The following is a 25,828-nucleotide window of genomic DNA, read 5'->3' as shown; positions in this document are numbered from 1 at the left end:
CTCGGGTGAATTCAGACATTCACCAAAGTGCTACAAGTCCTTCAAATGAACCTCACACCACCTTCCAAACCTTTGAACAGATCTATGATTTCTTGCAGTTCAGGCCTCATTTGCATTGTTGCCAAAAGTGGGGGGAAAAAAGACAAATCTCCTGAATGTGGTTCTAGAGCTGCACCTGATTTCAGTGGCTTCTTGCTTGGCTCATGTTCCACCCGTCCACCGTGTTTAAGGTAAATCAGTCGAGACACTTAAGTAATTGGCCTCTTCTTTCTCACTGTCATGCTTCCCTTTGCAGCCAGAAAAAAGGTCATTTATTATCTTTAGTATTTTTGCTTTCACTCAGGAATTTTGGACACATTTCAGCGATTTGGTGCTCCATCCTTTTGTCGTTTGATCCGATCCGAGACCACGCAGGAAACGGCGTTTTAGTGCTGTGCAGAGATCGCTCTGCTGCACATCCTGAGGGCCATCAGCACACAGCCTCAACTTCAGGGTCTTTCTTAGTTTTTCTGCAGGAAGGAAACATCTGCTGGTGGATCTTTTGCCCCCCGATGGTACGATTCCTTTGATGTTTTTGTCCGATGTGGAAAATTTGCAGGTTTGTGGCAGATATTCATAGGAAGGGAATTTGATCCCTCAGCGCCAAACCTGCAGCTGAAGTACATCAGATTAAACCACCTCATCCCGTTTCCCCCCCAACAACGTTCGCGTAAGTACAACGTTTCCCACGTTTGTGGCTCCCTCACATCTCAACGCTCTCACTGCTCTGTGGGCGGGGCTAATGCTGCAGGAACGCCATAGTCTTCTATGGCCATCACAGTGACACATTACTGGATTTGTAGATTTGACAATTAAAAACTATATAAAAACTTCAATAATGCTGGAAAAAAGAATATTTGTGTATTTTAATGTCAAAGTGCCATTAAATAAAAACAAATAGCATCTCAACTGCAAAAGCTAAATTTTCCTTCAAAGGCTCTGAAGAAAAGCTTTGAGCAGATGTGACACTGACTCGGTAAGTCCGTGTGACTCAATCGTTTCTTCTCTGAGAAGAAACGATTTGGCGGCTGTTTTGTTCTCATCACCGGCGAGCGTTAATACGGTGACGCTCTTGGCGCTTCATCAGTCACCAAACGCTCCCTGCATTTGGAAGCATCTCATTCTCGCACCTCTTTTGGACTTCTGCCACACATTTTTCCCCGACATTGTTGACTGCAGCAAAGGTGGAACTTCGAGTATTCTGGAGGTGATGCTTGTTTTCAAAGAAATCAAACAGCATTTGAGTTTTCCCCCAAACCGTCACCTCGGATAAGGAGGGCTGATTTTTACTTGGCAAGACGTCTCCATTAAATCTTGGGTCAGAGCCGTGGAAAAAATGTAACCTTCTTACAAAACTGCAAAATAGAAAATTTATTCAAATGATTTTTTTGGAAACTTGGCAAACAGTTCAGGCTGATCCAGGGTCAGATTCCAGAAAGTGAAGGGGCAGGTCCAGAAAAACAGGTGGTAGCAGCACAGCCTTAAAAAGTCTGTTTTGGCAAGAAAAGCCAAGTTACTAAAAAATAGAATTTAGTGAAACTGGGTGAAAACGTTCATCCTGGTCTGGAGTACATTCAGTACCGTTACATATCGAGGGTTTACCTTAAAGCCGGCGTCATTTGGGAGGACCGGACACAGAATGACACCAACCTGACAGGTCGTTACTATTGTGTTTGCTATGTGTCGAGATGTATGAGTACATCTCCATAATGTGCCAAAAGAACCTGACTGGACCCAACACACCCTGATCACGACATGGCATGCTGCGCCACAGGCCGTCGGGTGGTCCCGTTTGGTGCCTGCTAAAAGGGATGAACCAGAAACTGTTCTTAAATAATGACTAATGGGTGGATCGGACAAATAATAATAATAAAAAAAACACAAACATATATCCAAGACTCACTAATAAAGGGCCTGAGATCACTTCCATAAACATAGAAATGTCAGATTTACTCTGGAATAAAAACACATTTTGCAAATACAGGGTGGAGCCGGGACCTCGATAACGACATTCCAGGATGAGGTGATCGTGTCTTTAAATATTGTATTGATAGCCTTCCTTGTTGGCTCCACCTGGTACTATTTTGATTTGGATCCATTTTGGGGCTACGTCAGTCGCTCCTGTGGCATTTAATCAGTTAATCTCCGAATTCACGATCCCAACCGGAGAACTCCTCCTCAGCCTTGGTCTGGTCATGAGGAAAACGGTCAAAGTTGATGTAGCAGGGTCCCTGAAGGAGCAAAAACAAATTGTTTTTGATGGAGGATTTCACACAGAAAGCCTCTGGACGTCTACCAGCGGAGCTCAAACCAACATAAACATTAGCTGCAAAAGAATAATCGAGCTCGTCTGAGCACTGACTCAACAGGTTAGCTAACACTCTCCCAGTAACGTGTCCCAACGCTTGTAATGGAGCGTGGCATAAAACTACGTGCCCTCATGGAAAGAAACCGCACAGGTCCGGCAATATTCTCGCTGTTGGGATGTGTATTATTGCTATTTTAGCACAAAATATTTCCCGCCCAAGCTTTTGGCTAGCTGTGCGACTTACCTTGCGTATGAGCCGGATTGTAGGAGCATCGAGCTGACCCATGCGAAGCTTGTGCCAGTTCATCGTGCTGAACCACCTGAAGCCATAACAAAATATTACCAGCCCAGAATAAATCACCGTCTTCAAGTTGTCCCGAAAGGACATGACTGTCAATCATAAAGACACACACACCTGTGATGTCGGATGTCTTTGATTCCATTTTTTGTGTTTCCCAGTCTTTGACCCGGCCGCGGCCTGTGAACCAAACACATCATAAGACCAAAGAAGTGCTCTATTATTTCATTGTACCTCATATTACATATTTACCAATAAGTTCTATAATTCTCACTCAACAGCATGTTCCCAACAAATACCAACTCCTTGTATTTTAATTGCTATACATAAAAAATAAATAAGTACAATATAATTCATAGTTCTCTACACATTTTGAAAATAATATTTTATGTAATGTAATGCCAAAGTGAGATGATTTCTATGTCTTGGTGGCTTCCCTCACTTGTGTCCTTCCTGTAGGATCACCTGCTCTCAGCAGATGTTCTCTCCAGTTCTGAGGGTTGAATTTTACTGAACTCCAAAGGAGATTTGGGAACGTGGGAGTTGTTTCATATACACAATCCAAATCTGTTTTAGGAGCAGGTTATTTGGACTCTATGAATATCTGACTCATGACGAGACACTGAGTCACCTGCAGAGTTTGCTGATGATGGACTTGGCCGCCTCGCTCATATACGGCGGATACTTGATGACCCCGTCCAGAATCTTGGGATAAATCTTCTGAGGGTCAGAACTTGAAAATGGAGGACTGACAAGTCAAAAAGACAGAAAAGCTGAAGTTTTATTCTCTTGAATTCTTGACATTTGATACTATCCCCTCCCCCCAATAAAAACCTACACACAAAATGATCCAACCAGTTTTTTTCTAGAACATTATTCTACATCAGAAGTCACCAACCCTGCTCCTGGAGGTCACCTGTCCTGCATGTCTTTGAACTCTTCCTGCTCCACTCACTGCTAATTAACTAACTCAGGTGTGCTCAGCCAATCAGGAGCCGGGAAATACCAGATCTGATTAACCGGCTGTGGTTGAAGCAGGGGGAAAAGATGCAGGGCAGGTGCCCTCCAGGAGCAGGGTTGGTGTCCTCTACTCTCCACCAGCTGGAAGCCTTGTTAGTCTTCAAGATGTTTCACTCAATTCATTCAAGAGACATTTCCAGAAACCATTTGTTGATCAAACCTGGAGTGCAGACAACAGAACCTAATGAGCACAAACCTCCACCTGGAAGCAACGACCAAAAAAGCTCCAGGGCAGAATAGATTCTCCAAAAGGGAACAAGAATATTTTCTAAAAGAAAAAGCACAGACATGTAAAACTGAAGAAGTCACTTGGATGAAACATCTTGAAGACCAACAATAAGCTCAGTTGATGTAGAGTAGATGTCTCCATATGACCAAAAACTCCATCAAATCAACCAATCATGGCAGTAGGGGACACCGAGGCTCCACCCACAGATGTGTTGACCAACAACAAAAGAAGATTAAATTGTGACTTCACTGCAGCTTGATGCTTATTTTGGAAACATAAAAATGTTGCTGGTTTGTTAAAATTTGTTGAGCAAGCCCCCCCCCCCCCCCCCCCCCCCCCCCCAAAAAAATCATAATGCATAATATAAGCAACAGGTTGGTCATCATAGGTGTCCCACAGCAGCACAGCCTGTCCTCAAGGTTCTTGAAATGGAGCATTATTCTCCACCTGGTGGACATTTACCATTAATGCAGGTACAACAGAGATTCACAGAGAGCTCCAGTAACCACTGTCATAGTACTTTTTACCTTCCCGCCAGCAGCTCGTAGATCAGGATGCCAAGGGACCAAAAGTCAACTGCAAAGTCATGACCCTGTTGCTTTATGATTTCTGGAGCCATGTACTCCGGTGTTCCAACAAACGAGTAAGTCTTCTGACTGCGTATCAACTCCTTGGCGAAACCGAAGTCTACCTGCATGAAGCCACAAATGCACCAGGTGAATGACGTGTACACACGCAGCTACGGATCTGATACATACAGAGCAAACCAATGATTTTTATGAATATTGTCACCAAGGCAACCAAGCAATTTTCCCTTTGGCATACTGCAGATCACCTCACTTTGTCCTTTGGAAAAGTTTCACACATGACAATGAATCACCAGATTCATTTCACTAAATGCTGCAGAGAAACTCTTCAACTTTAGTGCTGACCCACCAGTTTGATGTAGCCCTTTCCGTCCAACATCAGGTTTTCAGGCTTCAGGTCTCTGTACATGATGTTCTTCTTGTGGAGGTAGGAGTAGGCCTCCACCACACAGGCAGTGCAGAACACAGAAATGACCTCATCAAACCGCCCTCTGACAATCACACAGAAAAAATAAAAGAGAAGAGGATGAACTCTGCCTCTCTCTCACACTTTCCTTTTGTAGTTTCTGCTTTCAAAAGCTTATGTCTTCCAACTGCCATTTTTTGTCACTTGGACCTTCAGCTCAGTGATGTTGGCGAGTTCGTTTACCCTCAGCTCTGCCTTCAACAGACTCTATGACAAAGACAACGATGAGAAAATCCAACACCATTCGGAAAGTGCTCGACTTTGACATTTTTAATCTGGCTCCTGAAACAGTCCGTGAGCTTGACACACGTGATGATGAACCTTTTTCCAAGTCCACAAAATACACGTGGATGTGATGGGTCGAACCCCTTTCTCACCGTGGGATTCTGATGAAAAAAAGTGTCTCTAAAAGAGTTTAATACTGAGGAATAATTCTTCGAAATGTCCAAAATATAGATCTGAATTTGAAACATTTGAGGCATGTTATCTCACACTTCCTTGAGTTTGGTCCAGATCTCGCCGCCACTGCAGAATTCCATCACCATGTAGATGTATCGTGTGTCTTTGAAGGCTGCATGAAGCCTGGAAGGACAAGAACAATTCATTTAATCCCTTGCTGGGCTCATTCTCAATGCTCAGCGCTGCCCAATGTGCAGTTTTACATGTCACGACATTCTGTTCAGCATGAAACCTGTGAAAAATCATGTCGTTATCAACGCCGTCATCTTCATTTAGTGCATCAAATCTACAACTAAACAGTAAACATTTGAAATTCCAACATGCTGTCACATCACTGCAGTTCCCTACGTGAACGCCAAAGGGGAGCATCCGCGTCTACACAGAGACTAAATGTCAAAAGCATCGTGATGGAAATGAGATCGGACAAATATGCCCAATGAAAACCTTTAGAATCCCAGGTTATAGACTGCACCAGTGGGCTGCAGCTAATTAATGAGACGACAATGCTTTGCTGCTTTAACAGCGACTTTTTAAAAGTAACCCCTGAACCACATCGTTTACCCACAGTGGGAACATGTGTTGTGTCGGGCTATGGCTATGCTCTGGCATTTCACAGTGAAAACATTTTTGTGCTTCAGGCTGCAAATGTCAAAAGGAGACAAATAAAATGAGCTGGAAAACAAAAGTTTTGTTAAAACCTTACGAGGAGTTCGGTACCTGACGATGAAGTTGCAGTGCGTCGCTTTTAGGATCTTCTTCTCAAACAACATGTGCTCCTGCTGTTGCTTAGCAACAATATGTTTCTTGCTGACTCGCTTCATGGCATAATATTTGCCGTGGCTGTGAGTGGTCATCTTAGATTGAAGCAAAAGAACACAAAGGCACAATGATGAAACCGTGCTGTGACCTGGCTGTTCACCATCAAATATTTAAATAGGACTTACCTTCAAAACAAGACTGGAACCTGGAATAAACGCTGACAGGTTCAACAAAAATATCACGTAACCCACTCAGGAATTTAGGAACCACGACCTTCAGTCTCAGGCAAGGTCAGGTCAAAACCACAGAACATCTGTGATGTCACCTACTGTTTTTGTTTACTTTTTTCCAAAGGGTGCCTCTAGGTGTCACTGTCTTGGCAGTACCTGTCTAACTCCTGGTCAACCCATAACTGGGTAAAGGGGTGGAGCATCTGCAAGACCTGCATGACCGAGACAGGAAGAATGGAGCCCAAACACCGCCACCTATCTCTAATGCTAACAAGCTAGTTATCTTGGGTTTGGGTAACTGAATTAACAGACTGGGCGATAGCTCTCTTAACAAGGGATTTGGTCCAAGTATTAACAAGAGTCATCAGGAGATGATATATCCCCTCGGTCCACACAAATCAGTAATACAAAGTGTCGGGGATCACCCAAGTACACTCTTATGCTAAATATGAGTGCAATTGATCAACTGGTTCTTCAGATATCTTGCTAAAAGGGTGGCAATCACAATATCTTAAAAAAGTTGCTTTAACTTTGAAATTGACCACAAGGTCACTGTAATCAACTGGTGTTGGGGGATCACCCGTGTACACCCGTATATTAAATATGGATGAAATTGGTCAAGTGGTTTTTGAGATATTGCGTTAACAAGCAAGAACAAACGGACTTACTTATTGCTGTGTCCCGCTGTATTTCATACCAGGGGGATAAAAAGTACGACTGGCAAATATCCTCAATAACTGAGATTCCATCAGTGTAGCCAACACTACCTGGCTAGCATGCTAATGGTAATAACATACAAATTAAACTATGTTAACATTTCATTATTCTGACTTCAGCTTTCTTCAATGGCTGTCAGAAGAATTAACTACACGCCAAGCCAAACTCCCTCACATTTGCACCAAGCTGGTCAGAAAAGCATGCCAGCATGTCACTAGCATGCCGCTAGTGACATGCTGGCATGCCTGGGTGGTAACTGCCATACAAATCAACTATGTCCTTAATTATTCTTACCTTTATGGCTTAAAATATCGCAGAGTGGTGAGTTATGTAATAATTCACCCCCGTGCCCACTTGCACTTCCAGTTGCTATGAGTGAAGAAACTAGCTACAGAGACCGAAACAGTTTTTTTTTGGCACCAGTCTGTAACCATGGTTATTTCTGCTCTCGAGTTGGACATTTTAGCATGGGGCTCTCTGAGGACTGTCTCGCTTTTAGAACCGGTCTTAAGTGGCCATTTAAGGAACTGCAGCTTCTGGCACTTCCGCTTTAGCTTCATTTTTCATCACAGGAGGTTGTCACTTGCTTATAACCTGGATGCATCTCAAAAATCAAGGTCAAAGGTTAATTAATTCACCAGATAGAGCACTACTGTCCCTGTAATGTGGGTTGTTATTGGTTCAAGAAAAGATCCCAAAAAACAATGACACCCACCAGCATGACACGGCCGAACCCTCCAACTCCAAGTGTGACGGGATCTCCTTGGTGCCGACCTTCCTGGTACAGCACAGGAATTAGGTCCTTGAAGTTCAGGGTGGAGCTGACACTGCCACAGACACAATGTTGAGCTTTTAATAGTTCTGTCACTTAAAATCTATTCACATCAACGTCACAACTGCTTCATATCACATGCAGCTTCAAAGGTCAGTCACCTCAACTTCTCTGGTGCACGCGCTTCCTGCATCACTTTGGAACTGGAAATAAAAAACAAATAATCAGCGCAGTGTTTATAAGCACCAATAATTATTCTGGAATGTAAATGCATACTCATCAAAAAGCACCAAGTGTTCTATGGGAATCGTCTCTTCAAAGATCCTGCAGAAAAGTCATTGAGAGTCAACACGTGCTTCAATCAACACAACAAACAAATCAGTCAAACACGTTCCTCTGCAGGTCCAAACCACTAAGGGTGGTTTGGGTTTGTGCGGTGGAGTCGGACTCACTCCTTGTCGATGAAGAAGCAGGTAACGGGGCCGTCAGCCGTGCACGTGGCCGTTCTCAACACTTCCCTGCAACCACAAACACAGTATGTATCAAACGTGACGACGGTCGAGGAGCCGACAAACCAGCGACATTCAACAGCGCCTGCAAAGTTTGTCTTTTACCAAACTGCAGATTATTTCATGTAGTTTGGTTCAGATTATTCCAGATTACTGCATCCTGCAGTTTCTTCACATATCTGCCGATTTGATCAGCACTGTGATTTTATGGTCTGTCACGGTTCAGGGTTCCACTCTAACACAGCAGCAGTCAGACAAGTGCGGTTCCCGGCACGTGTCGCGTTGCTGTAGTTACCGTATGAGGGCCTGCTCCCCGAAATGCTCCCCTTTTCCCATCCTGCGAATCTGCTTCTGTTGGCCATTCACGTTCTTCGTGACGAGGACCTGAGAGAGAAGCCGGATCAGCGTGCGGACACGCAGGCTGTTTACTCGACTGTTGACAGTTGATTACCTCGCCTTTCAGGATGATGTAGAACGTATTGCCTTCAGTTCCTTCTCGAACTATAACATCTTTGTCACGATACTTCACCTGGCAAACAAATAACGCATGATGTGATGAATATATGAATGTAACTGTGGAGCAGCGAACACGACCCACGTGGAGCTGTGGTCACAAGTTTACATACACCCATGATGGACACAAACGTCGTGGCAGTGGTGATCTTTCAGGGATTTCTTTGAACGTTACTTTTTCTGGGACTGAATGAATGTAGAGCACAGTTGTGCATCGATAACAGAAGAAAACAAGTTACTGATCTATTCTGGGTTTCCTGAAATCAACAGAGGGTCAAAAATATACATACACTCATTCGGATCAATAATTCAGTGGTGCTGAAAGTTACAAAATGTCTTTTAACTTCTCATTAGTGAAGATGATGGACTACAGCTGGCAGCTTCTCTGTACCACATTAGAAAGGGTTTGAAAAACGGTGGTGGATTTAGACAACTCAAGCATGTGTCTCAGAACCCTTTCAGAACAACTGCACCTTCCAAGGTCATCCATTATTTACTATGAGGTGAAACAACTTTGCCAACATCTAGAGGACGATCCAAACTGTTACTGTGAGCTGACAGTTATACGGTTTAGGTGGTTAAGAATAACTCAGGAGCCGCCAAGGCAAAGACCTGCCCTGATAAGTACAAACCTCCTCCATGGAGTCAATGATTTTGGACAACTGCGCATCGTTTAGGTCCTTCAGAGTATGAGATCTGTGACAGAAAATATACATTAAGAAAATACAGTTAGTTATAATAGAATTTGTATAAACTAAAGTTGTACTAAAACAAAAATAACTGAGCATCTAAAATGCAACATTTCACTTTGACAACTTGGCACCAGAAATTCAGATAAGTTTGCAGCGTTATCGGCCGATTTTGTTGATGTTTTGAGGTCTGCCTTCCAAACATACCGGTAGTCCTGTCCGGCAGCCTCTAACGAAGCCTAACATCAGGTCAAAGTGATGTACATAAACATATTTGGTACAAGTTGTTGCTGTTTACTGACGTTTTCAAAAAGCCCATGAGTTGCTCTCGTCTCTTCTTGGACTTGATGGCGATGATGGTCCTGTACGTCTGTCTCTCCATGTACCACAACCACACCATAGTCTTTGCTACAACGGCAGTAAAATAAACAAATAATTTAAACATTTCTCAACAGCAATGATGCATTCACTGACAACTGGGAAGTCGGAATTTCTGATATCTGACCAGAACAAATCAAAGAAAATGCCACCATAAGTCAGATATCCTATCAACTAGCTCATTTCAGACTTCCAGACATAAAATTCCTTCCCCAAGGAAGGAAAATCCTTGATTAAAATTGTTATGTCAAAAAATCACACTGTTCTGGTATATCCCTGCCAAAACAAATCTCTTTTTTCCCCCGTGTCAGCGTGGGTTTTCTCCGGTTTCCTCCCACAATTAAAAACCTGCTTATTGACCAAGGCAGCGTCTCTACATCTGGAGTTGGTCCCCGGGTGCTGGACTGTGGCTGCACACTGCCCCTAGTGGTTGGATTGTGTCTAACTGTAATTAAGATGGTTAAATGCAGAGGACACATTTCGTTATATGTATGTACAATGATGACAGTAAAGCTTCTTTTTTTTCTTCTTTCTCTGCCTGAGTGACTCATTAAAGACTGTTTTTGAACTTGTTCTTCACTCATGACAGAAATAGTTAAACTCAGTCCCTTCGGCTGCTCCCTTGTTTTGCACTCGGGGTTGCCAGAGCAAATCCAAGGTGGATCTGCATGTTGAATTGGCACAAGTTTTACGCCGGATGTCCTTCCTGACGCAACTCCACATTACATGGAGAAATGTGGTAGGCGTGGGATTCGAACCGGGAACCTTCCGCACTGAAACCACGTGCATTAACCACTTGGCCACCACCCCTACACTCGTGACAGAAATAAGTGATTCAATTTTGGAGGTGACCCACAATATAGTTTGGAAGTGAGTATTGTGATGTTTGATTTAATTCAAAAAGCTGTGGAAGGATGTTGACGGAATTTGGTGAGATGGATAATGTCCTAAATAACAAAAGAAGAGGGATTTTAGGGGACGTGATGGTCTAGTTGTTAAGTGTTGGACTTGAGACCAGAGGATCCTCTGTTCAAATTCCAGCCCGACCGGAAAATCATTAAGGGCCCTTGGGCAAGGTTCTTAATCCGCTCGTTGCTCCCGGTGTGTAGTGGGCGCTTTGCATGACAGCAGCCTGACATCTGAGTGAATGTGAAGCATTGATGTGTAAAGTGTCTGAGCATCTGATGCGCTATATAAATGCAGTCCATTTATTTTATTTAGAATTTGATCTGGAACATATTTCAGATCCAGGATTCAGAAGTAGTTTTAAGACATATGAGTTGTGCCCTCTCTGAGTGCCTTCCAGTCTATTTGGCACAAGCCTGGGCATGTACCCATGAATAAATTAAAGGGGCATATAATGAAAATACATGGTGTAAAACTGGGTTCAGTTTGGTGCACCAGATCAATCAGGGGCAGATCTAGCATCAGATGGAGGCCCTGGATAAAACTTTAAACCTCTAGAGCCTTTTACCTGCAGTCTAAAGCTGTCTGGGAAGTGTTAGATATATTTCTGTGTCTAATTATGGTTTCTTTATTTGTTTTCTGTATTTCCTTTGGTATTACAGTACTTTGGTATACAGTGGCTTGATGAATCTACCCGCCTCCCCAGGCAGGTTTGCTAGAGCTAAGCATTATTCTGACATCATAGAAAAACACTCCCACTGGCCAAAAATTTTGTTTAATTGCATCAATTCCATTGTTAATCCCCAGGGGTCCTCAGAGGTCAAGGCATCCACTGACCTCTGTGACAAATTTCTGAAGTTTTTTATTGAGAAAATTAACCACATTAGGGCACAGTTTTCTCCTGCTGTATCTGAAACCCTCCCACACTTCTTCAGTGCCATACCTATCTTTGACCACTTTGAAGCAGTTTCATACACTGAATTGTGGGATATTGTTAAACACATGAAAACTTCAACAGCTCCTCATGACCCTATCCCTTCCCGAATTATCAAAGATGCATTTGATGTCATTGGTCCAGGCATTCAAATCATCTTAAATTCCTGCCTTGCTAATGCTTTTGTTCCCACCTGTTTTAAGCATGCGGTAGTTCAGCCTCTGCTTAAAAAACATAACCTTGACCCAAAGTGTTTAAAAATTTTTAGGCCCATTTCCAAACTACCATTCATTTCCAAAATTATGGAAAAAGTTGTGTTAACACAGCTGCTTTCCTTTCTTAATTCACCAGAGATCCTGGAGCCATTTCAATCTGGCTTTAAGGCCCACCATAGCACTGAGACAGCCTTGTTAAAAGTAACAAATGACCTGCTGCTCACTCTCGACTCTGGTGACAATGCTGTCCTTTGTCCTGTTAGATTTGGGTGCAGCATTTGACACTGTAGACCACACAACCTTGCTGACCTGGCTTGAACAGTGGGTTGGGATTAAGGGTTCTGCAGTAAAATGGTTCCATTCATACCTCCAGCAAAGAACCTTTTCTGTGTCTATAGGCCAGTACTCCTCACTCCCTGCCCCTGTGTCTTGTGGGGTCCCTCGGGGGTCCATCCTGGGTCCTGTTCTTTTTTGTTTGTATATGCTTCCATTGGGGAACATAATCAGAAAATTTAATATTTCATTCCACTTTTATGCTGACGATTCTCAGTTGTATCTTCCACTCAAATCTGGAAATTCCCTGCAGCCTCTCCTGGATTGTTTGAAAGAAATTAAAATCTGGATGGCCAATAACTTCCTCCAGTTAAATAAGGATAAAACTGAGGTTATAATTTTTGGCCCCCCAAAATCCATTAACTCCATCTCCACGAATGTTGGCTCCCTCACTCCATTTGTCAAAACTTATGCAAGAAACTTGGGTGTAATTCTAGACTCCCAACTCAATCTTGAAAAACAAATCTCTTCTGTTGTTAAAACTAGTTTTTATCAATTAAGAATTATTGCAAAACTCAAATCTGTTCTGTGTTACAGTGACCTAGAAAAAAGTTATCCATGCCTTTATAACTTCACATCTAGACTACTGTAACTCTCTTTACTTCGGTCTCCCTGAAACACTGGTGTCACGGCTTCAAATGGTCCAAAATGCTGCTGCTAGGTTGCTTACTAACAGGAAAAAACATGAACATATTTCACCTGTCCTAGCCACATTACACTGGCTTCCTGTCCAGTACAGGATCCAATTTAAATTACTGTTAATGGTTTTTAAAGCTCTTCATGGCCTGGCCCCTAACTACATAGCTGCTGCCATTCATCCTGCTGTTGCTCCAAGATCTCTGAGATCTTCCAGTAAAGGTCTCCTTCATGTCCCCCGAACTCGTCTCAAGTTAAAGGGACAGAGCTTTTGCAGTCGCTGGTCCCCGACTGTGGAACCATCTGCCTCCTGATAGAGATACCCCATCTATTACTGTTTTTAAATCCAAGCTCAAGACATACCTTTTTACACTAGCATTCCCTACTAATTAACCGTTAACTGGTTATGCCATGTCTTGTCATGTCAATGATTGTTGTGTTGGTATCTTGCTGCTGATGTTGTAATCAGTTGTTTTGTTTCCTTGAATATTTCTTGCTTATAATTTATTTGTTTTTAACTATGTACAGCACTTTGGTCAGTGTAAACTGTGTTTAAATGTGCTTTAGAAATAAATTTTACTTACTTACTATTAAGGTAGTTGTTATATGTAGGGTTATATTTTTGGTTTCATTCTTATTCTCACTTTCCTTTGTTCTTCTTTGGTATGTGCATGTAGAACTGGATTTAACCAGTTTGTACCACTTAGGATAAAGAGAGTTAGGTTACATTTATAAATCATCTCCCGTTATTGTGCGGGCCTGGGGCAGGGGGATGGACCTCATTTGAATGCCCACGGGGGCCAGTAAGAGAAAGATTTTGCGAAATAAGGTCCGCCTTTGTTACACATATGTAATCCTGTATAAAAACTGCTTGTATCCATTGTCCGGGGTTCTGTAAGAGCGGATCTTGTCTGTAAGAGAAGTTCTTGCAGGGCCCAGGCCTGATTATTTTTGCTGTGACTTTGATTAAATTTACAAGTGCGGAATAGTTTGAGTTTGTGCTTTGTAAGGGGCAGTATTACAGAAAGAACTGGAGGAAAAATAACAGGAGAAAAATACTGACTCTCTAGGCCAGGGGTGGCCAAGTTCGGTCCTCGAGACCCACCTTCCTGACACTCTTAGTTGTCTCCCTGCTCCAACACATCTGAATCCAATGAAAGACTCGTTAGCATACTTTTAATGATCCTTTCATTGGATTCAGGTGTGTTGGAGCAAGGAGACAACTAAGAGTGTCAGGAAGGTGGCTCTCGAGGACTGAACTTGGCCACCCCTGCTCTAGGCATTATTTTAAACACTGGAATTCTAATTCTGCATGCAGCAGCGTTCATCAATAAGCCCTTTTTTAAAACCTTTCCCATATTTTATCACCACCGCCCGCACACTTAAGAGATATTTTGGATGACATCATAGAGTCTGACCTTTGACAGTTGCTGTCCGTTTGCAGTCATACAGAATGGCCAACTCCCCAAACACGTTGCCACTCGTGAGGGTTCGGAGCTCACAGCCTGCCTGAGTGACACAAAGCTCACCGGCTAAATGGGATGAACAGAAAGAAAATGTTGACGTTTTAAGGGTATTTTCATTTTGAGCTGATGATCAGTGCTTACATGCCACGATGTACATGGTGTCGCCTTCAGAGCCCTCTTTGATCACTTCCTGTCCGGGGGTGAAGTTGCCCACCACTAAGAGATTCACCATCATGTCGATTTGCTCGTCATCGAGTCGACTCAGGAAGTCGTTCTCCTTGATGGCTTTGACAATCAGATTTGTCTCGCTGGTGATTGAAGCAGAAAGAAATGTTCTCATTGTGAAGCCGCAATGACTCAGCAGAAATCCAGGGTTTTTTGTTGGTTTTTTTTTATCCTAAAATACTGCAATCATGTTTAATGGATCTAAATGGACCTTGTTCTTCATCATGTCTGGTCCACAAAAAGCAGTGTCTTACAAAAACCACTTCATATGGCAGCAAGTGACTATTTATACTAACATTTTCATATTTTGATGAGTCATCATACAATAATTTGAACACTGATTTTTCCCCGACGAATCATAGACTCTTTGGCTGATTTCCACCAAATTTGGTTCTTGGATGATGGCCAACCACAGAAACAGCCCTTAAAGGGCTTGTTTTGGCAAAGGTCAAGATAGCTGGGAGTCAAAGGTGGCTATGGGAGTTGGGTGCTGGATTTGCCCAAAGTCAAATTTGCCAAAGGTCAGTCATTGGTAACGATCATGTCTGTCTGCCTGTTTGCTGATTGACTCCTCTTCTCCCAGGTCCTTTTGCTGATTTCTACCAAATTTGGTATGTCAATGACACCTGACCCCAAAATTTCCCTTAAAAAAAAATATATTCTGGCAAAAGTCAAAGGAATTTGATTTAGGCCAAATTTAAGATGTCTTTAGTAAGAAATATAATATATTCGCAATATGTTCTGACGAGTCAGAATTCCATTTCAGATAGCCATTATGACACTGCAGATATTATAATCTGACTCTTACATACTGAATCATAATTTGTCAATTTTAATTCTGTTCTCACTTCACACAGTAAACAGTTTATTAAGATTGCAATTCTGATGTGCCAGAATAATCCATTATGATCCAACTCCAGTGCAAAAATAGCAATGCATTTTGGTCAGTTGGGATTAGCAAAGATTTTATCTGTTAGCGTTGACATTTCTCATAAAAGATAAGTGTGAAAACACCACAAACTATCAGTACTAACATAAATGAATCAGTGAACGTGAGCTTCACTCTACAGATGACTAGCTGATAAACGTTTCACTCCTTTGTACACACGGCGTTATATAGCGGTTAGCTGGGTTAGCATTACATAGCATTTTAGACATTTTAAACTGTATTTTGATGCATCAGAACAATAATTCAAGATTTTAAGATCAAGATATTTGTAAATAAATGCTGACTTGTCAGATTGATACCTGTCAAGTTCCCCCCCCCCCCAGTCTTCTTTGTAAATATTTTTAAAAAGCCTGTAACTTATAAGCCTTAAAACTCAGTATCTCTCCAATTTAATTTTGATATCAGTTTCCAATAAGTACATTTTTCACTTTGGCTAGTAATACATTACTTATACATTTACATGTAAAATTGTGAGTTTATTTCCACTTGGAATTACGATGAGTCAGAAATGCAATGACGTCTTAATGTTGGATGACTGAGAAATCTTTAATGTCAGTAACATATGTAATGAGACAAAATCAATCAATAGCATAAGTCCACACACACATGGTACCATGACCGACCTGGCAGTCTTTTTGATCTTGGTGCGTGTGATGATCAGGGTCTCGGGGATCGGTTCTGGGGCTATTACGGCCGCACGACTCGTCCTGAACCCTGTTTCAAGCTCATGGCCGCTCTGAGGAGGAAATTCTGAAATACAAACACAAACTGAAGCTTTGTTTCATTTAACATCTCTACCATGTTTTCAAGCACATGGTTGTCGTGGCAACCTCTTACCCAGGTCCTGGTATTCAGTGTTGAGCTCCTGCAGGAGTTTTTCTTTCTCCTGGAGTCGTTTTGCTGCAAGAAGCATATCAGTGCTCGAAACATTAATTTTTTGTCAGAGGAAGCAAACTGCTGTCAACAAAATGCTGAAGTCACCAAACGCTGGTCAAACAAACAAATTCATCACCAGGAAGAACGCGTTTAGATTTCAATATTAATTCTAATCCAGACAGGAATGCCAGATTACTTTTTTTACAAACTCTTCCATCAGATGGGGAGGTGATGGTCTAGTGCAGGGGTGGCCAAGTTTGGTCCTCGAGAGCCACATTCCTGACACACTTAGTTGTCTCCCTGCTCCAACACACCTGAATCCAATGAGAGTCTTTCATTGGATTCAGGTGTGTTGGAGCAGGGAGACAACTAAGAGTGTCAGGAATGTGGCTCTCGAGGACCGAACTTGGCCACCCCTGGTCTAGTGGTTAAGCATTGGGCTTGAGACCAGAGGATCCTCGGTTCAAATCCCAGCCTGACCAGAAAATCACTAAGGGCCCTTGGGCAAGGTCTTTAATCCCCTAGTTGCTCCTGGTGTGTAGTGAACACCTTGTATGGCAGCACCCTCACATCGGGTGAATGTGAGGCATTATTGTAAAGTGCTTTGAGCGTCTGATACAGATGGAAAAGCGCTATATAAATGCAGTCCATTTACCATTTAGATGGGGAACATTTCAATATTTCAGTTATTTAGTAAAAATGTGTGCAGTAATCATGAAATTTTGGGTTTATTTGAATCTTGGATTACAGATTTCTTTTGTTTTGTTTATTCATTTAATTTCTTGTATATGAATATGTGTGTTTTAACACTCTTCAACATTCCAGGTTGGTTTTGATTAAAATTCAGATGTGGTTTCTGGATATTTATTTATGCATAAGGCCTTTTTTTTTTTTTTTTTACATTTTTTGATAAAATACTCAAAAAATATCCAGCCAATCTTGATGAAATGTCCTTCATAAATATATCACACAAACAAACAATGAAGGACATTTTGGACAGATTTGGGGAATAATTCCAGCCACATCTGTTACACTTGGATAGATCTATTTTAAAAAGCACCTCAAATAATGCTGTCATAATAACAACAACAAGACAAAGAAGAGACATATCCAGGACTTGCTGGCCTTTGCTGAGGTTGTCAGTGGCCTGTCCAGTCAGTGGGATGAGATTTCATGTATTTTCCAGTGGTGATTATTTCTCAGGAGCGTGTGTTTGGAGCTGTACCCACCCAGGTCTTTGTTTTGTCTCTGCAGCTCCTGGTTGATCATGCATTGCTTTTGGAGCTGCTGCTTCAGCTCCTCCAGCTGCTTCTCCATGACTACATGAGGGGGGGAAAAAAAATATATCACAAAAAAATAAATAAATAAATAAAAAATACCCAGTATGTTTTCCTGTAAATGTCAGTGATACAGACGGTGAAAAGTTGCACAGACAAGGTGACGTTATGGTTCAAACTGTACATCTGTAGCTCAGCCTGGTTGAGTGCACAGCAGGAACTGTGCTAAATAATGCAGGCTGATGAGGGACAGACGGCGGGGGGCACTCTGAACGCTCACACACACCTCGATAGCCTTCATTGCTGCAACAAACACAACCTGTGTGCATATTAATCTGCTGCTGCAAAAATAATGCGAGACATGAAGAACTGAGGGACAAAGTTTATCAATTTGGTCTGATTAATTAAAAATTTGTGAGCAGCATGACGCAAAAACAAAGGAAAGGAGCCATTGTGTGTTTGCACAACTCTGCAGAAACGTGCGGAGCAAGGAAGGTTTAAACAAAACTTAAAAAACTGACGCAAAGAAAAAAAATTTGTTCACCAGTTTTGCAAAAGGTACCAAAAAGTCTGGGTTTGGTTTGAACTAGTAACAATTAGTTGTTGATCAGATGGAAAATACTTTTTTTTCTTATTTGTAATTCAATGAGGAGATAAGTGCCATTCCAGTTTGGTATTAAAGTGTTGCAGGTAAAGCTTTACTGACTGCACGCCCGTAAATTAACGAGGACACTTTGCACTGCGTGCACAAGATACAACCTTTATCACTCTCAGCCTCCCTCTCATGCATGCACGCACACACACACCTGAGAGATGTGACAAAAAGGGAACCTCACATTTCCCACTGGACTGAGGTTTACAGCTCCACTGACAGGTTGACCGTTCCCACCACCACAAACACACAGATCTCACACGCAACCTTCAGAGGAACCCAAGCTGTTTGCATGCTCATCACATGACCCTAATTACGCTGTTGTCTCACCCTGACCATTGGACAGCTCTGAGATTATGCGTCAGCTCTCACAGATAAAGACAGTGAACTTGCTACAACAAGAAGTGGCAACAAAACACAAAACGTGAAGCAGACAATGATTTACGGAGAGCAACGTGCACACATTTCAAGAACATGACCCACATGGTGCAAAGTCAAAGGAGCATCAACGTGACAAAACGTGTTAGTAAAAGAAATGGCACGGTGACATCAGAACGCCAGGAAATAACAGGATTGTGTTGCAAGAAAGAAAATGTGTGACTGGCACAGGTATATTATATATATTTAAATATATTTTATGACACTATGTCAGTGTCATAAGACATATAAAAAAACTAAATCACATCTTTTAACTTCTGTGAACAAAACCAAATATTTCTTGATAATTAAAGACACAGTGCCTTTCAAATTTTACAAAACTGAGAAAATTTAGTTTCTACCAAAATCCAAGCATTATAGTGCAAGTTTATTTTTGCAACATGTTGCAAAATTACAACTCATTTTTATGAAGAGGACACATTTATCTGGAGGGCACTTCCACAGTGATCATGCATTGATCACCTTCATCGCCGTCATGCAGATTAACTACAGGAGGAAGCAAATGTGAGCATGTGTGATGTTTTGAGATTACTTGTGACCCATCTTACATTAACATCCATAAGGTTTCTTGTAAATCACTTCCAAATGTTTATCATATCATCTGATCCCTCGACCTTCTCCCCCTCAGGGGCTGAAATGCTAAATTGTTTCCAGACAGCATAAATTTTGTTCATATTGGCAATATCATATTATGAGTCCTTTTGTAATTTGTTTTTGTGTGTCAAATTTTGGTCCAATTCCTGAACGATCATGTCTCATATCTGCTATTTTAGCATCCTTCTTTAGTGGACCACAACAGTTTTAGACTTGTTTTAGTGTTAGTCTTGGAATGTGCCATCTTCCTTCACATTCTCTCTGTATCTCGTCTCATCATAACAGCCAAGATGGTTGCTGTCTGCAAACATAATGATGATGGCGGGGCCGTGTTTAGCAGCACATTCGCGAGTGGACAATAAGCTACAAGAGGGGGTCGAGCAGAGAGCCCTGTGGTGCACCAGAGTTCAGGATCAGTAAGGAGGAAGTGTAGCAGCCAGTTCTCACCACCTGGGGCCAAAACATGGAAAGGCCCCAGTGGGATTGAGGACTTTTTAGTCACCATGGTAACGTCTCACAAAGTAGGGAGTGAAGTGTGTCTCAGAGTACAACAACACACACAGAGAGAAATGTGCACAAATACGAGCACTCAAGAGTTTGTGAGTTTTCTCGAAACTGCACACAGAAAAGGTCAGAGATTCATTTATTTCTTTTTTTTTCCCCAACAGTGCTGTTGAAGATAAAAGACTTCAGTGTGACTTTCGGCCCCACAGTGGGAACATGATGTTGGACGTCAGCACGCCTCATCCATAATTCATCATCTCACAGACTCACGGCTGAATTATTTTAACACATCGACACACAGAATCTGACCTCTGCCAGTCAGATGGTTTAACTGTAGATTAGGGCCACAAACACATTTAAACACTCCACCTCAAAAGTCCATATTTTAGGTTTTTAAAAAAAATTGTGTTTCCATGTAGTTTTGTTGGTTTAAAGTGTATTCAAACTGTCAGTCACTCATCTTTTTTTTTTTTTTTTTTTTTTTACATATTACAGTTAACAGTTGATTAGTGGCACCGTGCTTATAGTGCTCACATAAATCAAAAGAGGTAAACACCATAAAAGAGATAATCAACGTAAATGTCACATGGAAGGAACTCGAAGCCGAACATAGATGCCGTCAACACTGAGCTAATTATTACACCAAAAATGTAAATGTTACATTTAGTACAATCACACATGTTAACGGTAAGCATATGATCACACTGTGGTTTGTTTTTCAGAGCGCTACATGCTAACCAAGCTATCCTGCTCAGACTAGGGCAGTTAGCTGGGCAGCTGCTGTGGTCGACACCCCGCCTACAGGTTCACAGTTAAAGAGAACATGGCCCGATTCCCTGAGCGTGATCCAGCACACAGGTGCCTGAGTGCTGAGGACCCCAGTAGATGAAGCAGTTCAAGGGGACGCCCACATTTCACCTGCTTGTGGCAGACAGATGGTTATTTTAGAGATTTGCGAACAGACCCGTTGTCTGCTAGGATGGTTGCCATCCAGCACCCAAAGCACAGCACCAGCACATGCTCCCAGACTTGACTTGACTATTTACAATCTTTTTGTAAACTGCATCAATGTGTAAACATTTCAAACTCTGGTACGAAGCAGCTCTTCCCCTACTTCCCTTTTCTCAGCCAAGTCCTCTTAACTCCCAAGACATGACTAAGACAGCTGGGAAATAGAATCCCTTCAGTGTGTCCTGGATCTTCCCCAGGGCCTCCTCCTAGTTGAACATGCCTGGAAGATCTCCCTAGGGAGAGGACCGGGGGGAGGGGATCTTCATCAGATGCCCAAAACTCCTCAGGTGGCTTCTTTCAATGTGAAGCAGCAGTGGCTCTCCCAGAGAGTCGAACTTCTCACCCTGTCCAGGAGTGTGAGCCCAAATACCCTATGAAGGAATCTCATTTCCGCTGCATGTATCTGCAGCCTTGTTCTTTCGGTCATTACCAAAAGTTCAAGACTGTAGGTGAGGAGAGGAGCGTAATTCAACTGGCAAATTGAGAGTCTCACCTTCTGATTTGATGCTAGTTGCTAAATAGGACTTTGAGTTGCTCGGGAAGAACAAACGTCACCTGGCCCCCCTGCCTGTGACCGGGCGTTGCTCTGCACCTCTGCTTTGTGTACTCTGCTGTTTGTGCATCACAGTTCAACCATGCTGATGTCAACACGTAAACATCCTGCAGATGAACAAATATTTCGCCTCCTTTGGTGAATACAGGACAATTTTTATATAACAGGAACGGACGCTTCAGTTAAAGTCACACTTAAATTTAGTTGAGACCCCCCCACCCCCCACTTTTTTTGTCCATTCACACACAGAACAGAGTTGGTGGTGCTCATTTTGGGAGCCACTGCCACAAATGAATGTTGCTTGCTTTTTTTAACCGAAGTTAAATGTCACAGAAATCTTATGCGGTCCTTTAAGCAAAAGCGAGATAGCAACATATAGAACTCTGAGAAGTTTCCAAAGCGGACAGAATCTTCTGGTAGAATCTGCATTCTCCTGGAGAACGCAGATCCCAACGCGTCTGTGCACATACGCACAACACGAACGACAGACACTGACCTGACATGTAGCACTTCTGTGAGAAGCCACACTCACCTGTAGTCTGTCTGAGAATCAAAAAAGAAGTTCAGCGTCCGTCCTGCCTACCAAGGCCACATGGATCAGGTCCTCAAACCCGGCACACCTGCACAGAATCACACATGCAGTCACTAACATGACTTAGAGCCCCTTTTCTCCGCTCTTCTGTCTTATTTACGTCTCTCTGTCTTTCTCTCTTCTGTCTGTTAATCTCAGCACGTCTGCTGTTGAATCATTAACTATAATCCAGTCCCTCCCATCTCACCAGGTAGAGGAAGACGCGGGGGGTGGCAGGAAGCTCATGGTAGGGTCTAATAATTACAATCAGCTATCAGAAGGCAGAACAACAAACTCACTAAAACACTGAGTAATCATCCTCAGGTCGCAAAACTAAATTATCAGCATGGGCTCGACAAACAATTCATGAACCATCCACCAGGTGGCACTACCACCAACAGAAATATGGAAAGGTCATATTGATGTGAAAGTACCAGATTTGTTCACTTTGGTGGAGTGAGACTGGATGACACGTTTGGTCCGTGGTAACCCAAAGATCTACACTTAACATCAATCATCCTGTTGTGTGAGCTGACAGAGTACAAACTTTGCACTAGTCACATTTTTGCCCTGTAACTTTCTTTTAAAATGATATTTCCAAGTTCTGACCACAAACTGGTTGCCGTTAGAGTTTAGCTGTCACTTTGGAAGCAGAGGATTGTACGTTTTTACAGTCGTGAGCTCATCACGTATGTTGCCATCTGCTCTGAGATCATCAGTCACTCCTTTTTGTCTTTGCTCAATATTTATCTGACGGCATTTGTGCGCGAGTTCTCAAAGCCTCAGGATACAAATGTTGGGTTTAAGCTGGTACGATAGCATTTCAGGTGTGGTATCAGGGCTCCTGTGTCAAAATCATGTCTTCAACTGAGGTGTGATTCCAGGGATTCCAGGTGATCACGACTCGCCAACGATGAGTTAAACACGTTTTCTGCCATACTAAGGGAAATTAAAATAATAATAATAAAAAAGTTAGCATGAATGGCATCCGGTATGGATGTCAGAGGTCAACGAGGACGCTTCAGGGTTCATATCTGCCAGATGTGGAAAATAGTGGCTCCAGCAGCTCCACTTTTCCACAGAGTGAGAGTCACGGTGTATTTTCCAGGAAGTGGCATCATTAAGTGAATGTAAATGAGGCTAAAGGCCCGGCGTTGTGACAGAGGGTGTGGGTCATTATTGTTCACGGTTAATTATTGATACTCTCTCTGGTTAATCAACCACATTAATGACTTGCTTCCAAGAGATGAAAGACTCTGGAACTGATGCAGGTGTTAATTTAGAGAAGAGATGAGCAGATAAAATAAACTCAAGTTGAGTTTAAGTTAACTGTGACTTCAAAATAAATAAAATAAATGTGATTTTAGCTCATCTGGCAATGTGAGAAATTACTTTAAAATTTAAATTCTCTACCTCTTTGTTTGAACCGGGACTGGTATTTCCATGCTTTATTTTTTCCTGATTCATGTGTGGAAATCTGCTTCTTTTACAACTTCATAGTTTCTGTTTGTGGAAGAAATTTATTGTTTTATTAGTAATGTTTACAATTTAGTGATGTGAACCAATTCTTTTTGACACATTTTGAAACAAAACAAAAAAATGGTTTGCTATGGTTGACTTCGGCGGCATCTACAGACTCATACCTAACATGTCAAGTAAAGAAAGCAATACACAGTAACGACTGAGAACTTTTAAGAGATTTTCTTCTGTTTTCCTCCGACAGGACAAAGTGATGTGTGGTGATTTGCTTTTTATAAACAGGAGTAATTTGAAAGTTTTGTGTATTTGCTCGAAGGGACACAGTATACATAAGGTCATTAGCTAGGAGCTGAAAATTCATCACAAATTTCCAGATCTCAGGTTGATGCTTTAATTTATTTATTTATTATTTTTTGTTTTTTTACAATGATACATAATAGAGAAATGCAACAAATCACACCAAAAAGAAACAAAATAAAAAAAACCTTTGAAAATATCACAAAAGGTGACAATCTCTTTTTTTCCTTTCATTCTTTTTTCGGTTAAGCCGTTGTTTCCCAGATTTATTAGACAAAATACAGAACAGAAAGGGAAAAATAAATAAATAAAATGAGGCTAATTTCTTTCATGATGAGATTAAATGCCTGCATGCACATATTGAATTTTGACAATATAACAATTTAATTATGTAATCCAACTTCACGGTTCTGTGGATCCAAATAAATTAAATTCTTCAAAAATCCTTCATGTGTAATTTAAAGCTAAAATAATCAAGTTCTCCATCCACAGTGTCTTCAATATAAAAAACAAACATCCTGACGGGCTGCAGTTTCTTCAAACGGTTTTGTAAAAGTGCTAAAAGCTACAACTGTAATTTTATACTTGAAGGAAAGAAAAATCTTCATTTTTCTACTGAATAAACAGCAGGTGAAGTGAACCAGAGAACACAGCTGACCGACAATAATACAGTAATCTAAACATGACCTTTCAAAATAAAATGTCACTATTTTTGCAAAGACATTTTGTCTTACAAGGAATATCCGCATTTATATTTTATTTTGAAATGCAATGAACTGTAGCTGCAGGTGGGACGCTGCTTCTGAATGGAAGAAAAGAAAAACATCAATTACCTTTATCATTATTAAAAAAAAGATGAAAAGTTTTCCAAAACTTACCAGTTTTAAATTTGAAGGGCAAATGGTGCATTCAAGTCCTGACAGCCTCTCTTAAATATGCTAACTGCTAATGCTAAACCTGTGTCCACATTATTGCGGCAAAATGTTTTAGCATATCTCCCCTCAGATTATCTAGAGCTCAAACTTTTACGGCACAGCCAGAGACTGCACTCAGCGCTCACTGTGGAGGAGAAGCTAATGCTAACAATGTGTCAGAACTTCTAGAATGGTGCAACAACACCGTTTCTTGTTCAGAACATAATAAACACAAATCTGTTCAGGGAAGTTTCAGTTTTCAAATGCAGCCATTCGGTTCATAATAACAAATAGTTTGAAATCGTGCAACTAATGTAGACGTGTTACTGACATGGCTAGTGCTAGCAATGATGTAAAGAAGGAAGCATTGCATCACTGACTGTTCTGGGGCAATCAAGGCGCATGTGGAACAATGCAACACGTAGAGGTAGAGACCGCGATAATGTGAACACACATTCAGAAAATGTTAGCAGAGCTAATGCTAATAGTTGACAATGGCTTAAATGCTTTGATTTTAGATTAATTGTTTTAAAGTAGCTTGTTAAATTTCACATCATGATTTCTGATCAGTAAAAGTGTCTCCGGTCATTGATCTGAATACAACTGGTGCTAACGAGACGGAAACACAACATGACATTGGGATGTGTAGTTTTTAGTGTTACTATTGTGCGACACTGCAGCATTTCTCCAGCTCCTCTGTGTGTTCAAAGACGGCGTGGATGAACTGTCCATACAGGCGTTCCATGTAGCCCTCGCTACGCGGAAATAAGCCCTGCAGGAAGGCTAAATGTCTGCCGTGCGCCGTCACCAACAAAACAACATTCGGAAGACTCCGCGCCAAAGTGACAGGTAAGGCTGTGAGGACAGAAACGACGGAAATCAAGTTTACGATTTGCTATCTCAACATAGCAGCAATTTATGGAAATCAACAGAAAGCCTAGTTTCTTCAAACAACACGAAAATCAAACATTATTTCATCGGTAAAACATATAGAAGGCACCAAATTACATTAAGGTTTTTATAGA

General features: G+C 41.7%; 1 protein-coding gene across 3 annotated transcripts in view; it reads right to left on the bottom strand.

The window, feature by feature from the left end:
* Positions 1-1,395: 1,395 nt before the first annotated feature.
* The window catches only part of prkg3 (protein kinase cGMP-dependent 3), a 30,483-nt gene continuing 6,050 nt past the window's right edge, over positions 1,396-25,828 (bottom strand). For all 3 annotated transcript variants that reach the window (XM_034161633.1, XM_034161634.1, XM_034161632.1), the window contains 22 exons: positions 22,075-22,162; positions 17,743-17,832; positions 16,475-16,537; positions 16,261-16,387; positions 14,605-14,771; positions 14,416-14,529; positions 9,898-10,003; positions 9,539-9,602; positions 8,845-8,922; positions 8,689-8,777; positions 8,337-8,402; positions 8,161-8,208; positions 8,046-8,087; positions 7,828-7,939; positions 6,124-6,260; positions 5,440-5,529; positions 4,831-4,972; positions 4,422-4,585; positions 3,277-3,393; positions 2,763-2,825; positions 2,592-2,667; positions 1,396-2,270 (listed from right to left, as the gene is read on the bottom strand). In XM_034161633.1, the coding sequence (XP_034017524.1) occupies positions 2,178-2,270; positions 2,592-2,667; positions 2,763-2,825; positions 3,277-3,393; positions 4,422-4,585; positions 4,831-4,972; positions 5,440-5,529; positions 6,124-6,260; positions 7,828-7,939; positions 8,046-8,087; positions 8,161-8,208; positions 8,337-8,402; positions 8,689-8,777; positions 8,845-8,922; positions 9,539-9,602; positions 9,898-10,003; positions 14,416-14,529; positions 14,605-14,771; positions 16,261-16,387; positions 16,475-16,537; positions 17,743-17,830 (2,046 nt within the window). In that variant the 5' untranslated portion in view covers positions 17,831-17,832; positions 22,075-22,162 and the 3' untranslated portion in view covers positions 1,396-2,177. The remainder of the gene's footprint in view (positions 2,271-2,591; positions 2,668-2,762; positions 2,826-3,276; positions 3,394-4,421; positions 4,586-4,830; positions 4,973-5,439; positions 5,530-6,123; positions 6,261-7,827; positions 7,940-8,045; positions 8,088-8,160; positions 8,209-8,336; positions 8,403-8,688; positions 8,778-8,844; positions 8,923-9,538; positions 9,603-9,897; positions 10,004-14,415; positions 14,530-14,604; positions 14,772-16,260; positions 16,388-16,474; positions 16,538-17,742; positions 17,833-22,074; positions 22,163-25,828) is intronic.

The sequence above is a fragment of the Thalassophryne amazonica genome, chromosome 21 (genome assembly GCF_902500255.1).
Source record: "Thalassophryne amazonica chromosome 21, fThaAma1.1, whole genome shotgun sequence".
Classification (NCBI taxonomy): Eukaryota; Metazoa; Chordata; class Actinopteri; order Batrachoidiformes; family Batrachoididae; genus Thalassophryne; species Thalassophryne amazonica.
This window is presented reverse-complemented; position numbering and strand designations above follow the sequence as displayed.